Raw genomic sequence first — 15,763 nt, forward strand, 5'->3', positions numbered from 1 at the left:
ATTTAAAAAAAAAACCTCTGAAACGTTTTGTTTTAAAAATCGCCCAAATCAGTTTCTCAATTAAAAAGTGAACATCTTTATATATATATATATATATATATGTATGTATGTAATTCTGAATCTGTGCATTGGGGGGGAGGGAGAATATTTTACATGTTCAAGAATAATTTGTATATGCAAGTTGAATTTGATTTATTCCTTGACATTTTTTAGTCACATCACTATAAACTCTGAAGATCATAGTGTTTTAAATTTGTAATTTGTTAAGGTCTTACAAATTAGGCAATTTGTAAGACCTTAACTACGTTATAAATATATGGTCTATGTAACAATAAGTCTTTATTTTGTAACACTTTATGACCAAAAACATGTACAATCATAGTGTTTTATTAGTTTGATAAATATTTATATTTAATTGAATCAATGTTTATAATCCATTACAACATGTTGTAGTAAATGAAAGGCAACTAACTAGACTGAACTAAAATAACTTTCTTTCAAGAGGAATTACCTTGGTCTACATTCCCACACAGAATTGTTAAAAATAATTAAACAGCCATCTAAATTAAGTGTTTTCAGTCCACTTTCTTCAATTGGATTATCTTTTTTTGAAAAGTCTTCATGACTTAGTTCAGAGGATTTAGCATCAATTTCATTACTTGCCGTTTGTCTCTCCTCTTTATCTTGTTTCATTTTGGGTCTTGATATGGAATTTGCATTAAAATGGACAAATTTGGGCATGTTCCATAGTTCTTTCTGTTGGGTAAATGTCAATGGTTTCTGATTATTCCATCCCTTGATAAAATGGTTAAAAGATCTTCTATAGATTGCCTGAATCTTATTAAGGTTGGCAAAATGTTGAATTTCAGCATCCAAAACTTCTTTCTATTAAAAAAAATAAAAGAAAAGAAATAAAAATTTCAAAGTAAAAAAAAAAAATCATTATGTAATGCATTACTTTATAAATTATATCTTCTAAAATCAATCTAGGATCCACTTACCTAACTATCCTCTTCATGACTCGTGGAATAAAGGAGATGCTAGGAGATCTTCCATTTAAATTATAATGAACTGAGTATGGTCTACACTCTCTTGACAAAAGCCTAGAAGAGTGTAGATTATACTCAGACTTAGAACAATTATTAAATAAAAAGACAGAGACATCTCTTTTTATTACATGCACATATATGTAGGTATTTTTGTTATATAACTATGTATATAATTATATACATATTTATTACATATTTATAAATACATATTTATTATATACATAATTGACTTATGCCATTGGACCTGTCAAGAGACAGAACACTAATGATGATGATGAATTAACCTATGAGGAGTCTTAAAATACTCTTACAGACCTGTGCAGATCTCTTAGTAAGCTGGGCATATGCTTTTATTATATTAAAAAATCTGACCTTAAATGATCCTTTTTTTCACAGCAAAGTAGTCCTGATGAATGTTTCCAATTTAATTAAAGAATATAATGTAAGCCAGATAATTAGATTAGTTGCATATTTTCCTATAGACTAGTTCTTTAGGAAGGTCACAACTAGATGATAAAATTAGAAAGGTTGCCTAGGGATCAAAGCTGGATAAGTGGGAGGAGATCTCCACATAGCAAGGCTTCTGACCTAATGTCCAAACTCACATGCTCATAGTGTATACCCCCTGTTGGTAGGTATACACTATGATAATGAACAAAGAAGAATGGGCTGGCAACTTGGAATTTATCCAATCGAACTGTGTTCTGTATTAGCTTAAACCAAAACAAAATGCAGGTACAACATGATGAAATATTATTCTGACTGGGACACTGCCCAATTAAACAAGGTTCCCTGTTTTTGTCAGGGAACCAGAGTCAAAAGTCATCTACTGAAATAACTGTAACCCAACATCAGCAGGAGTCAAAATTGGCACCAAAGTAAGAAGTAAACAAATAAAAAGAACTGGAACCAGCAAAGAAATTAGAAAATTATCATGTCAACATAATTGGTGAAACATAGTTACTGAAACAAAGAAGACAAAACATGAGATTCTTTGAATAACAAAGATAATGTTATATTCAGGTAATAGTGATCAAGAGAAATGAGTAGTTATAGTATTCAACAGTAAATGTGAGGACAATCTTCTTGAATGACAAGCAATATTAAGTAGAGTGATGTGGGCAAACCCCAAAGCAGGGAATTGGACAATGAGACTCATCTGTGCCTATTATACCATAGATCATTCTACTAAGGAACTGAAGTAATTTTTTGAATCATTAGAGAAGACAGCTGACATAAAGAAATAGATGATCCTTGTTGGAGTAAAGAGCAAAGTAATGATAATGGTGTGTACTGGTGGATTTCTGTTCGGAACATAGACTAGTCACTGCTAACACCATGTTCCAACATAAAGATGAACACAAATTCACAGGGAAAGAAGACATGAAAAATAAGACGTCTCATTATGTCACTGTTGAAAGCAATATATTCATGCTGGTTCACAACATAAGCATACAGGAGATTTGAGATAGAAAGCAATCACCATTTAGCTTTGAGCAGCTTAAAAAAATTAACTTCATAGTAAAACGAAGAATGTGTACAAAGTTGAGCAAACTTTCAGAGATGAAGAACAGAAATACACAAACATTATTCAAAAAAATATGAAACTTTATAAAAATAAAATAACTAAATGTTGGAAAATCAGAATACTCTAAAGAAAACTGATTGATTCAGCCAGATATCTATGTGGTAAAGTATACAAAGAATACAAAATCAGAATTCTATGGCAGACTCAGGAAGTTAAAGAGGAAGTGATTGAAAAGTAGCAGGCACACTGAGGCTTCCTAGTGTAAAAGTGGTTTGTTTTTCTGTTTGGTGAAGTGGCTAATGTAGCCACTCTGAAAACAACAGACCACAGGTTTAAATCCCACTTTGGAGATGGATGTTTGTGATTGTCTTTAGGAGAAACATGAATATCATAGCCAGGTGCCTTTTTGCTTATTGGAGATATGAAGCAACTTGAAAAAGTTGCTATGTTTGGTTTTTGGAGGCAAGTTTCTAAATTATGTAAACATAAATAAAAAACAAATTTAAATATAACAATAGCCTTCACTAAACACAGTACAAATGCAGAAAAAATATGGAAAAAAAACATCAGGGGAGGCCATCGAAAAAGCTCAGATTGAAGAAAAAAGAATAATGTAAAATTAATCACAAAGAATAAAAGTGACATGAAAATGGAAGACAAAGATATTCTGTGAGTCTGGAGTGATTACTTTAAAAGATTGCAAAAAACAAGAAGTGACAAAGGTGAACCTGAACACAGAAGATAACGATATTCCACAAAAAAGTGACAGAACAATGTGAAAAGGCATTTGAACTATAATCAATATTTGATCAGAAACTCAAACATGGTGGTATAAAAGTTAAAGTGGCTGCACTACATAATTCAGAAATCCTGGTCAGAGGATCACATTCCATTTGAATGGAGTAATATGCTCCATCTATAAAAAGGGAAACAAAACTGAAAGTGAGAATTACACAAGTAATCACTATTGATGTTGCCAGGAAAGATTTATGTAAACATACTTTAGATGCTCAGAAATATTGTGGAAGGAAAACTCAGAGAAGAACAAGCTTAGTTCAGGCAAAACAGTATAGTTCATCTGAATCAGTATAGTCTGATTCAGATTTTCACATTACATGGGAAATTATATTTCACATGAGAACAAAACAATGATTTGTATTTCAGTTCTATAGATATGAAAAATACATATTACAAGGTGCCAAGAGAAAAGCTGTTCAAAACATTATATGGTGTAAAAGTGTCATTATATCAAGCAATAAGAAGTATGAGGTGTAGCTATTAAATAACGAGACTGGTTGCAAAAATGTGCTTTATTATTACAAATGTACAACTTAATTGTTATTCCCTTCAACATATTCCCCTCTTCTATCTATGCATTGTTGCATACGAATTTTCCATTGTTGGAAGTAGTGTGGCAAGCCATGTTATCTGCTTCAGTAGCACTGCTGTTTTCTCCTTTACCTCAAATCTGCACTGACATCATGGAACAGCTGACAGCAGAGCCCAACTTGCAGGAGAAGATCATCACATATGATGATGAGACGTCAATTTTCCAGTATGATCCAGAAACAAAGAGACAATCGATGCACTGGACACTGAGAATGAAACTCCAACATCACCAAGAATGAGCAAGTTAAAACTGAAGGCAATGCTGATCAGTTTTTTTTTTTGTTTTTTTTTTTTAATCGATGCCATGGTAATGGTTGAATGGGAACCAGAGGGTCAGACAGTTAACCAACATTATTACCTTGAGGTTCTGGCCAAGCTGAGAGAACGAGTAATGAAGAAGAAACCTGATCTATGCAAGAAGAACAATGCTTGGATTCTCCATCAGGACAATGCTCCAGCCCACAGTGCACTGTCTGTAAAGCAGTATCTGGCTGATAAGAAGATACCAGTGTTGGACCATCCACCTTACTCGCCGGACTTAGCTCAATGTGACTTTTACCTTTTTCCCAAGTTGAAATCTGCATTGAAGGGCACCCATTTTCAGTCAGTGGATGAGGTAAAGGAGAAAACAGCAGCACTACTGAAGCAGATAACACCTGATGACTTGCAGCACTGCTTCCAACAATGGAAAATTTGTATGCAACAGTGTATACATAGAGGAAGGGAGCATGTTGAAGGGAATAACAATTAAGTTGTACAATTGTAATAATAAACCACATTTATACAACCAGTCTCATTATTTAATAGCCACACCTCGTATATATGAGATGAAGGTCAGCAGAGTTACAGGAAGATAATTTGTTACAAAATTAGGTGAGAGACAAGTATGCACACTACCTCAACTGTTATTCATCATCTATGTGGATTACATTATGAAGGAAAGTAGCATTACGCCTGATGCTAAAACAAGAGATGTTAATCTCAGATCTTTATGCAGATGGTGGTATACTCTTAAATAAACCAGTGCAAGTCTGTGGGATTCCTTAAATCCCTCAACTGCTGTAACAAATTTGGTATGAAAATCAGCAATAAGAAGACAAAGCCTATTAAAATAGGCAGGAACACTGAAAGCATCAACTTTATTTTAAATGCAGAATCTACGAAAATGGAAAATTAAATATGGAAATAGACAACACAATAAGCAAGGCCAAAATGGAGTCAAGTGCATAAATTTATATGGAATACGAAAGAAATTAGTCAAAACACTAACTAGATGTATACACAACCATGTTAAATCTAATTTTAACTTAGAGAGCTGAGAGTTGGGTTAGAAATAAAAAGTTGATCAGAAAGACACCACATATTGAGAGGGGAGTACAATGATTATTGCTAGAATCGCTGGAGTAAAGATAAGTTTTATGTTTTGGAATACTTTTCAAAAATTATATGCATTTTGATGAAAATTTATGCATTAGTGATATTTAGATGGAATGTGTAGTAATTATCAACGCTGTTAGTTTTGTTGTGAATTTTGTGTGATACGGTTAAAATTAATGAAGGCAAAATGATGGTTAGAACTAGAACCACTAGATGCACCATGCAAAAATTGAGTGCAATGAGTGGTGGGAATTTTTCTAAAATAGAACATTGTCAGGATGTAATATGTATGAGTGTACAGATGTATAATGGATATGCGATGTGTTCAATGAGAGACTGAATAGAAGTGAGAGAGTGTGAGCAAGAATGTGCAGAAGGTGTGATATTTTAATGGAATGCAGTAATTTAAATGAAAGTTGAGAACAAGAAGTGAGTCTAACTGATGGAGCAAAGCTGGAATGATTGCTGGAATGAAAGAATTGAAGAATGAAATTATTAAGATGAGAAAAGAGATAAGCCATATGCAAAATGAAATTAGACATATGGTGGATATGAATGGAAGAGTGAGAAAGAATAAAATGAAAGATAGTGGAGAAATATATTTAGCAAATGATTCATGAGTAGCAATGTATGGAGATTCTATTATAAAAGGTGTGGTGGGTGAGAGGGTGCACAAGGTCTGTTTTCCAGGAGAGAGAGAGAGGGAGTTAATGATTGTGGTTGGAATGAATGATTGGTTGAGCAGGGAGAATGTGAGGATGGAGACCAGGAGATTGAGTAAGTGAAAGACAACAGTGTCATGGGAAGAATATTTTGTGTGTTGACCAGGTATGACAATGAAAAATTGCAGTGGAGAGCAAAGATGATGAACAGTATGTTAGCAGAAATGTGTGAAGAGAAAAGAGTGCAGTCTGTGAATGTGCAGGATGAATTTATGGAACTGTATAAGACTGCATTTGAATGCTTTTGAAGTGAGTCATCTGGAAAGGCTGCTGCTGGAAAGAAGTGTAACCTGTGATGCAAACAAGAGCAAAAGTCATACATGATGTAAATGAGCAACAGAGAGGATTAGGTGAGACCAAAGTGATTGTGAATGGAGAAGAGAGCAGTATGCAAGATGAGAATGTGAGAAAAGATGCCAATTGAACAGGAAACAGGGATAGGTTAAGGAGACTCAGTGTAAGGAGAGTGGATTCTGAAAGTAGTAATGAATATATAGGGTAAGTCAGTAGGAATGGGAGGGCCTGGAATGCATAGAGAGTAGCTGAGTCAGTGTACATACATGGGAGAAAGGGTTGGCAAACAGGAGCAGGTGTGGAGAAGTCAAAGGTGTATTACAGCATGGGTGGGACTGGTTATAGAACAAGAAATGATGAGAGTGATGTTATGGCAAGAACAGAAATGAAAGATATGATATTTTTCATGAGGATAGGAAGGGCAAGAAGGAAGAGGGAATGCTGCTGAAACGGCAAAGGAATTATTATTGTTATTACGGGCGACTCCTTAGACTCATCGAGGGAGGCCCTAAGCATCATGTCCATCACAACTATTCGACATTCACACAGTATCTATCATATTTTGCCTTGAACTCATTCACTGTCATAACACCCACAACAGACTCTGGCAGCTTATTCCACTCATTTACCACTCAAAAAGTAAAAAACCCAGCTCTAACACCCTTACTAACCACATTCTTGCCCAGCTTCCATGGATGTCACCTAGTCCTAATACAACTAGTCCTGTTCTTAAAAATATCCCCTGAATTAATCCTATAGAAACCCTTCAACAATTTGAATGTCTCGATCATATAACCCCTTTTCTGCCTATCGACCAATTTCTGCAACCCACAAATCTTCAACCTGTTTTCATAAGGTTCATTCCATAGACCTGCTATCATTGGTCACTCGCCTCTGGATCCTCTCAACCTCCTCCCCATCAAGAAGAAACCCTGGCACCCAAATCTAGGTACAGTAGTCAAGATTGGGTCTTATCAAGGCTCGATACATAGGAACAATAACTTGCTTGTCTCTGCTTGTCAAAGTATTCTACAGTAACCAAGTGATTTGATGAGCTGATTTAGCCACTTTTGCAATGTGTCCCCCTAAACTTCAACAAAACCCTATCCACCAACACTCTCAAATCCCTGGCCTCGTCAATCTCCTGGAGTAAAGTTCCACCAATGTGATATACTGCTGCTAATCTTTTCACCCCAAAATGCATAACCTTACATTTTGCCACATTAAATTGACAACCATTCTCCTTAGCCCATACCTCCAATCTATCCAAATCATCCTGCAATATTTTGACATCTTCTGCATTCACTATTGCCCTACCCAACTTAGCATCATCAGCAAACAAATGAACCATTCCTCTCAGATCCTTCCCTATATCGTTAATGAACAAATTAAACAGCAGTGGTCCAAGAAGAGAACTCTTGGACCACTGCTCTCTGTTATCTCTCCATCAACCCAACTCCTATCCATCTCCCCATTCCCATATGTTGCAGTTTACGGATTAGACTTCCATGTGGTATCCTGTCAAAGGTCTTAGCCAAGCCCAGCAGTATCACTGTAAACCCATTACCCTTATCCAATTCAGCCGTCACTGTGTTATAAAACCTGAGCAAGTTACTGAGGCATGATCTATCCTTCAGAAAACCATGCTGTCCCCCATACAGTATCTCATTTTCATCAATCCATTCCTGTATTTTACCCTTGACTACTTTCTCCAAGACCTTGACAATGACTCCTGATATGCTGATCGGTCGGTAATTTGCAACAGTCGTCTTGGATCTTGCTTTATGCAGTGGAACTATTTTCCCCTCTTTCCACCCCTTTGGGACTAAACCAGACCCGAGACTCATTTAAACAATAAGGTCAAGGGCACTGACAATTCTTTAGCCACTTCACGTAAGATCTGTGCTGATATACCATCCAATCCCACAGATGTATTCACACTAAGGTTCTGTAATAGACTATTCACCTCCACTTCGTTCACCAAAATTCCCATATAAACTAATGGTTCCTTCAATGACACCACTTGGATGATATGCTCTTGCAAAGTGCTCACTCAGTAATTCCACATTATTGACTGATTCAGTGACCTCCCTACCATCGGCGTTCCTTAAAATCATTCTGCCATGTACAGTTTTTCTTTTACTAGCAGCATATTGAAAGAACTGTTTGGGATTCTCTTTAGCTTGCATGGCTAATTTCCTTTCATAATCTGTTTTTGCTTTTCTCACCACACTCGTTACCCTTCTGGCCTGCGCTTTATACCGTTCATGTGCCTGCAGGTCACCTTTCTCCTTAACACGTTCGCTGCCAACTATGAGTATACTCGTAGTTGGTAAACCAGCCACACAATCCAGCTACGAGTATACTCGTATGACGCTTATAGCTGGCAACGAGATTACTGTACTGACCTTGAAGAAGTGAAAATGCTTGGCTTGTGGAGCTAGCATGAAAACTGTGTATTCTCATAGATGGTATATGCTCTGCACAAGCCAACTACAAGTATACTCGTATGACGCTTACCGCCAGCAAGTCAATGAAGGTCAGAACTTCTTGAAGGTCAGTACGAGATTACCGTACTGACCTTCAAGAAGTGAAATTGCTTGGCATACGGGAACAGACTATGCCGAAGTAGCGTGGCAGTGAACGTGTTAAATTCCCTCCACAGTTGTTTCTTTTTTTGCAGCTCTAGTTTAATTGTGTTATTTATCCATTTAACCCCGACTTGATTTACTATTCGGACTCTAGGTATACAGTCCGCCATAACCTCCTGCAAATGCTCCTTGACAACTTCCCATGCCCTATCAACATCCAGCCCTTGCAGTTTTACATGCCATGGCACTGAACCAAGCAATCTCCTAAGCTTGTCATACTTGCCAGCATGGTAATTCCACATGTACCTTGTCTTAATTGTAAATTCCACACCTTTAGCCACCTCCCAGGTCAAGACCCTATGATCACTCTCTCACCAATAGGTGGCAACATGGTCATATTCATTACAGTCAAATTCTCAGATGCTATTACTAGGTCAAGCACCTTCGAAACCCTAGTATTTTCCATTACATGCTGTCACAGTTATCCATTAATGACTGCATAAAATCGAATTCCTTCCTCCCATGTGTTCTCTCCTCCTTCCAATCAATGTTATTATAATTGAAATCCCCCATACTAATTACCCTCCTTCCACTCATTTCATCACCATCTATTCCATCACCTGGTCAATAGCAGCACCCAGCTGTACATTTTGTTCCATTAGCCTCAATCTCAACACCAAATAGCCTCAAATGAGCTCCTTTCACTATCCTGCTCTACAACTTCGATTCTCCTTGGCTGCATTTCATCAGCTATCATCAATAACACTCCTCCCCCCATTTTATTCTCTCTCTCCCTCCTGAACATACTATACCCTACACATTCTATCCCGCTAACTATATCATCTTCTGTCAGCCATGTTTCACTAATGCCAATAACCTGTGGCCAGAAAGAGCCAACTAAGGCCAAAAATTCTTCCTTCTTGTTCCTAATACTCCTGGCATTAGTATACATGAAATGCAGAGGTCCATTTGTCCCACCCCTATCTTGATGCGTTATACTAACTATACTGGCTCGGGCACATTATAAACATTCTTACACTCAACTGCCTCACTGATGTCTGCATATCCACTTCCTCTCCTCCTTAATAGTTCTAGTTTCCCTGATTTTGCACATCCGCTCTCACTTCACTCAGCAACACTTTTTCCAGCCTTTGTACACCCAATTCATTCAAATGTAAAGCATCCATCTTGTACAAATGTTATGTTCATACAAGGTTGAGATATGAGAGAAAATAGTGGCAATGTTTTTAAAAAAATGAATGCAAAATTGTGAGGTGGCAGTTAATAGAATGAAATATTTGGTTGGGTGTTGCTACAAGCCAGGGATGTGGAAGATGGAGATCAAAAAATGTATAAGTAACTTGGTTTAGTGAGCAAGAGAAGGGATGATCAATATGGCTGAGTTTAATTATAGCAGTATTAATTGGAATGAAGAAATAGCATCTGGAAATAAGGAAAATGAATTTCTTGAGTTTTTAAGGGACAACAATCTTAGGCAATATGTAACATAGGGCAAATGAGGATTGAGAGGCTTAGATTTGATTACATCATCATCAGAGGTAACCATGATGATGATAGTGAAAGGAACCAGTCATATGAGACCTTATGTGAAGAAGGCACATATGTAAAACTATAAGGTTGGTATTTATGAAAACCTTATTAAGAAACAATTGGGAACTCTAGCATAGAAAGCGGAGTTGAGTAGAAAAGAAACACATGCGTTTTGGCAATTAATCAAAAGCTATTTAACAGCAACAATGTCTAAATGTCAGAACTGCCAGGCGGCATCGGTGGATTAAGTTACTCAAAATTTGTGCTCCCTATTTTATCATTTTTGTGAGTGTTTTTCATTGAAATTAATCATCGAACAGAAACCTTAATGGGTACTGAGGAGCGGAATACTTCTGCACAACCTGTAAGTACTTATAATAATGCATTAAATCAGCTATCTTTCCAATTCTAAATCACCCACATGTAAGTGCTCACTATGCCTACCATACGCAACAAAGATAGTGGCAACAAAAGACAACGCCGAACGACCACCCCATGTCTCACCAGCACAGTGCCATCGAACGGTGTCGACAAACCTATTATGTGCTGCATCTGCAAAACTGGTGTCACAGATAGAAAAAAGGATATATTCTGCGAGTTCTATTGCCACTGGCTGCACCCTTCATCCGCCAAAATAGACGAATCTGTGCAAAAGCTACTTATCGAACTTGACCAGCCGTTCATCTGTTCGCTGTGCCTCCCTTCGGTAAAACAACTTCTGAACATAGGTAAACGTGTCAAAAACCTTGAACAGCACATCAATGCTTTAAACAAAACTTTTACCTCCAAAATATATGCAGTGGAAGTTAAGTGCGAACCAATTGACGACCAGCGCAACGCAAGCTCAACTTTGGCCAGAAATGAACTCCGCAATCTAATCGCATCAACAGTAAATGACTTGATGGAGGCCAAAAACAAAAAATTCAACGCCGTCATTTTGAACTTTCCGATGGAAAACGGAAAATCATTAAAAGAGGACATCGACATACTAGCTGAAGAATGCAACATTGATTCTAAGAATATCATCAGGTGCCATCGTTTCAGACCTATAAATAAAAGAATGGACAGAACGAACTTTCCACGCCTAGTAAAAGTGACTTGCAACATGCCGACAAGCACATCAAAGCTAATAACAGTGATCAACAAGTTCAAAGACACTTGTCCACACTCGTGAATATGTGCTCGACCAGATTTATCATTTGCACAAAGGGAACAAAGACGCCAGCTTCAAAGACAACCCGAAGAAAAACATCAAAATGGTGACAACAGTTGGATCATCGACTACATACAAGTTAAACTGGTGCAAAAACCAAGTGATGCCACTAGCAGCCACAATGGAGACCAGCATGCAGGCATTGCATGGGAAATGTGCAAGACACTTGCAGTCAAACATGATTCACAAAACCCCACATATCCACTTCACCAACTTCTGTGGCCTAAACTCCAACCTTAATAGTGTCCACTATCACCTTCAGTCTACCAAACCCCACATACTCTTTCTGGTAGAAACTCAACCCCCCCCCCAGCACTATTTATCTCAAACTTCCATAGTAATTACTCTTTAACAACTTTTGTCCCAAGGATGGTGTCTGCGCATACATCCGCTGTGATATACCTTGCCAGAGAGCACCCAACCTAGAATCACTCAACTTTGACCTTCTTTGGCTGAAAATATCCCTTCCCCACTCAATCAAATTCATTTGCTGTCTCTATCACTCCCCCAACACAACCAACCACTCTGAGCTCTTTAATTTCCTCTCCTTAAAAATTGACTTTCTCCAATCCCACTTTCCCAACAATGAAATTATCCTCCTAAAGAGATTTTAATGTCCACAACACTAGCTGGCTTTCCTCTTCCAGTTGTACAGATCTTGCAGGCAGGCAACATCTCTGCCTGCCTACAGATCTTGCAGGCAGAGATACTGAAACATTTTCCATCAATTAACTAACGACCTTACACAACTTGTTCAGATGCCAACCAGAATACTAGATCAGTGCTTCCCAAACTTATGGATGTCAGGGGCCCCTTTGGAAAAATTAAAATATTTAACGGCCCACTGCGAAAAAAAAATCTTAATATAGACATATATTATTATAATATTTATTGTATTTATATTCAATACAAAACATACACAGCAAATATTACAAAAATCAAATACAAATATTACATTTTTCAGCATCTTACATACACATTTGACATGGCACATTATCTATGTGCCATGTCAAATTACAATAGCAATATATATTTTTATATAGATAGATATATTGTTATTGTACATTTGCAGTACAAGCATATGAAACATAAAACGATTAGTAATAAAGAAAGAATTAAAAACATAAAAGAAGTTCAATAACAATTTAATGTGATGGATGTGTTTCAATACTGCTACACAAAAAGTCTTGCAATTCTTAGATTTCTGCTTTGAAATGAAACTTATTTGAATAAGCATATATTTACTAATATTCATTAAGCACCGAAATACGGAGGAAGCAAAATTTGTGAACCAACACCAATGTGTGATTTTTTCCATTAAAAAAGAAATAATAAATAATAAAAATTAAATACGTTTCTTTTAAGATAAAAAAAACTACTTAGTCTTAAAACATTTTAAATATGTTTTCATTATTTCACGGCCCCCCCTCAACAAAACAAACCTATGCCCCCCCCCAAGGAGGCCACGGCCCACAGTTTGGGAAGCGCTGTACTAGATAACCCAAACCACAACCTAAACACCCTAGATCTCTTCCTCACCAATGACCCCTCCAAATACACAGTGAAAGTAGTGAGCCCCTGAGTAATTCTGACCACAATGTAGTACTCATCTCCTCCCCATGCAACAACGCTAACACAGACACTCCCATACAAGAGTGGAATGGCATTATAACAGCTTCCGCAACTTCTATGCCACATTCCCATGGTTGGACTATTGCTTCCGGTATTCCAACCCAAACATATGCACTGAAATTGTTACCAAAGTAATGTTCACCAGCATGGAAACATACATTCCATATAGTACTCTGAACTGCCATTCTCTAACTAAATCCTTGTTCTCCAAAAGATGTGCAAGGCTGTACAGATGAAACACCAGACATACCATAAATGGTTGAAATCAAGAACCTCATCCTCCTTTAGAGCTCATACTGATGCCCGAAATAGATGCAAAAAAACAATCAATGGTTCCAAAACAGAGTTGGAAAGAGCAGAAAGCAGGAAACTAGCAGCCAGTCCAAATGGCAGTCAAGCCTTTTGGTCTCTTGCCAAAGCAATTGGCCGCAACTTCTGCCCAACACTATTCCCACCCTTATCATACCCAGATGGCTCTATCGCATCATCACCCACAGAAAAAGCCAATCTTCTGGCTTCACACTTTGTTTCCAATGCATGCATAACTGACTATGGTAAATTTCCCTCAACCATTCCAGACACCCAACATACAATGTCGCTTATATCCTTTTAACAGGATGAGATCAGAAAAATACCGTCTAAATTAGACACCTGGCTCTGATGGCATTCCCCCAATTGTCCTGAAAGTTTGCGAACCAGAACTGACTAGTATCCTATGTCGCCTATATATATTTTCTCTTACTCCACTGGAAGCTATCCACAAACTGGAAATTGGCCTATATTCAGCGCATTCCCAAGAAGGGTGACAAGTCATTGCCATCCAACTACCACCCTATCTCGTTTACCTCAGTCCTGTCAAAAGTGTAATGGAAAAAATCATCAATTCCCAACTCCTACACTACCTTGAAGACACCCACCTAATAAACCACTGCCAGTATGGGTTCCATCACTGCCGATCAACAGATCTGCTCACATATGTCACCCATCTCTAGACAAATGCCATGGAGAAGTTTTGCAAATTTCAAGTGGTTGCCCTTTATATCTCCAAAGCCTTTGACCAGGTCTGGCACAAAGGCTTACTAAGTAAACTACCATCATTCGGTCTGACCCAGGACTTCTGTAATTGTATTTCCAGCTTTCTGTCTGGATGCACACTGTGTGTGATGGTGAATGATTCCTATCCTCTTGCGATTCAATTAATGCTGGGGATTCCACAAGGTTCTGTCCTCTCACCAACCCTCTTCCTTCTATATATCAATGACCTACTTCAGTTGACCTCCAACTCAATTCACAGTTTTGCAGATGACAGCACACTACACTCCTCGCTTTCATTTGATAAACCTTACTTACACAACTCACCTCAACCTACAGAACATCAACCACCACCTTCAATTTTGATCTCCAAGCCATACTACAATGGGGTTTGGATAACCTCATTAATTTCAATGCTAATAAAACCCAGTACTGTCCTATTTCCCATAAAAAAGAATCATTTTTTTCCAGTTTCCTTTTTGACAATAACCAAATTTCCAGACAGTTTGAAATCTCTCTTCTTGGAATTACCCTATCAAACCTCTCCTTTCATAAACACATCACAACCATTGCATCCTCAGCTTCAAAAAAATTAGGATTTCTCTTTCACTCAAGACGTTACTACACCCCTGAACAGCTGTTAACATTATACAAATCACAAGTCCACCCAGCTATTGAATACTGCTCCCACACATATGGGGTGGGGCACCTAAAAGTTCTCTCAAAATGCTTGACTCAATACAGAGGAGAGCAATTAGACTTATTAATGGCCCATCTCTTAGTCTCTCTCTCTCTCTCCTCACTTTCACACAGATGCTTGGTTTCTGCACTATGTATATTCTACAAATATTTCCATGGAAAATGCTCATCCGAAATAACATCAATAATTTCTCCACTCAGTACTAAGCTCGTTGGAACATGTGCAGCTCAACATCCCTTCACAAGTACACAGTACTTCTAGGTGTACTCCAAAGTACACCTAGAAACAAACAGAACAAGTTTCTTTTCCTCCTCCTCCATTCCTGCAACTGCTGCACTGTGGAACAGTCTCCCACCTGCTATGTTTCCCAAGGAATACAATTTACAGTCATTTAAATCAAATGTAAACAAGTTCCTCCTTTCCCAACCCATTACCTATACATGGCACTAATGTACTATAGGCTGATCATATCAATTGTGCCCATACACAACCTCTTGTGTATGGGCACAACATTAAAATATAAAAAAAAAGGATGAATGAAGAGATTAAACATGAAATCTGAAGAAAAAGAAAGCACTGAGACAACAGAAGATGAATGTTGGTAATAAGCTGTTGCATGAAAAGTATAAAAAGCAGGCCAGGAGGATGACTTGGTCAAGTATGAGTAGATATTTGCCAATCAAGC

The 15,763-nt window shown here is 37.5% G+C and overlaps 1 protein-coding gene across 2 annotated transcripts in view; it reads right to left on the reverse strand.

The window, feature by feature from the left end:
* LOC150101832 (uncharacterized) overlaps positions 1-15,763 on the reverse strand; it is a 572,233-nt gene that overhangs the window by 462,623 nt on the left and 93,847 nt on the right. For both annotated transcript variants that reach the window (XM_090400015.1, XM_090400014.1), the window contains exon 5: positions 512-885. In XM_090400015.1, coding sequence (XP_090256141.1) covers positions 512-885 — 374 coding nt within the window. The remainder of the gene's footprint in view (positions 1-511; positions 886-15,763) is intronic.

This window comes from Typopeltis vanoorti, chromosome 11 (genome assembly GCF_054136105.1).
Source record: "Typopeltis vanoorti isolate ZY-2024b chromosome 11, IOZ_Tvanoo_1.0, whole genome shotgun sequence".
NCBI lineage: Eukaryota > Metazoa > Arthropoda > Arachnida > Uropygi > Thelyphonidae > Typopeltis > Typopeltis vanoorti.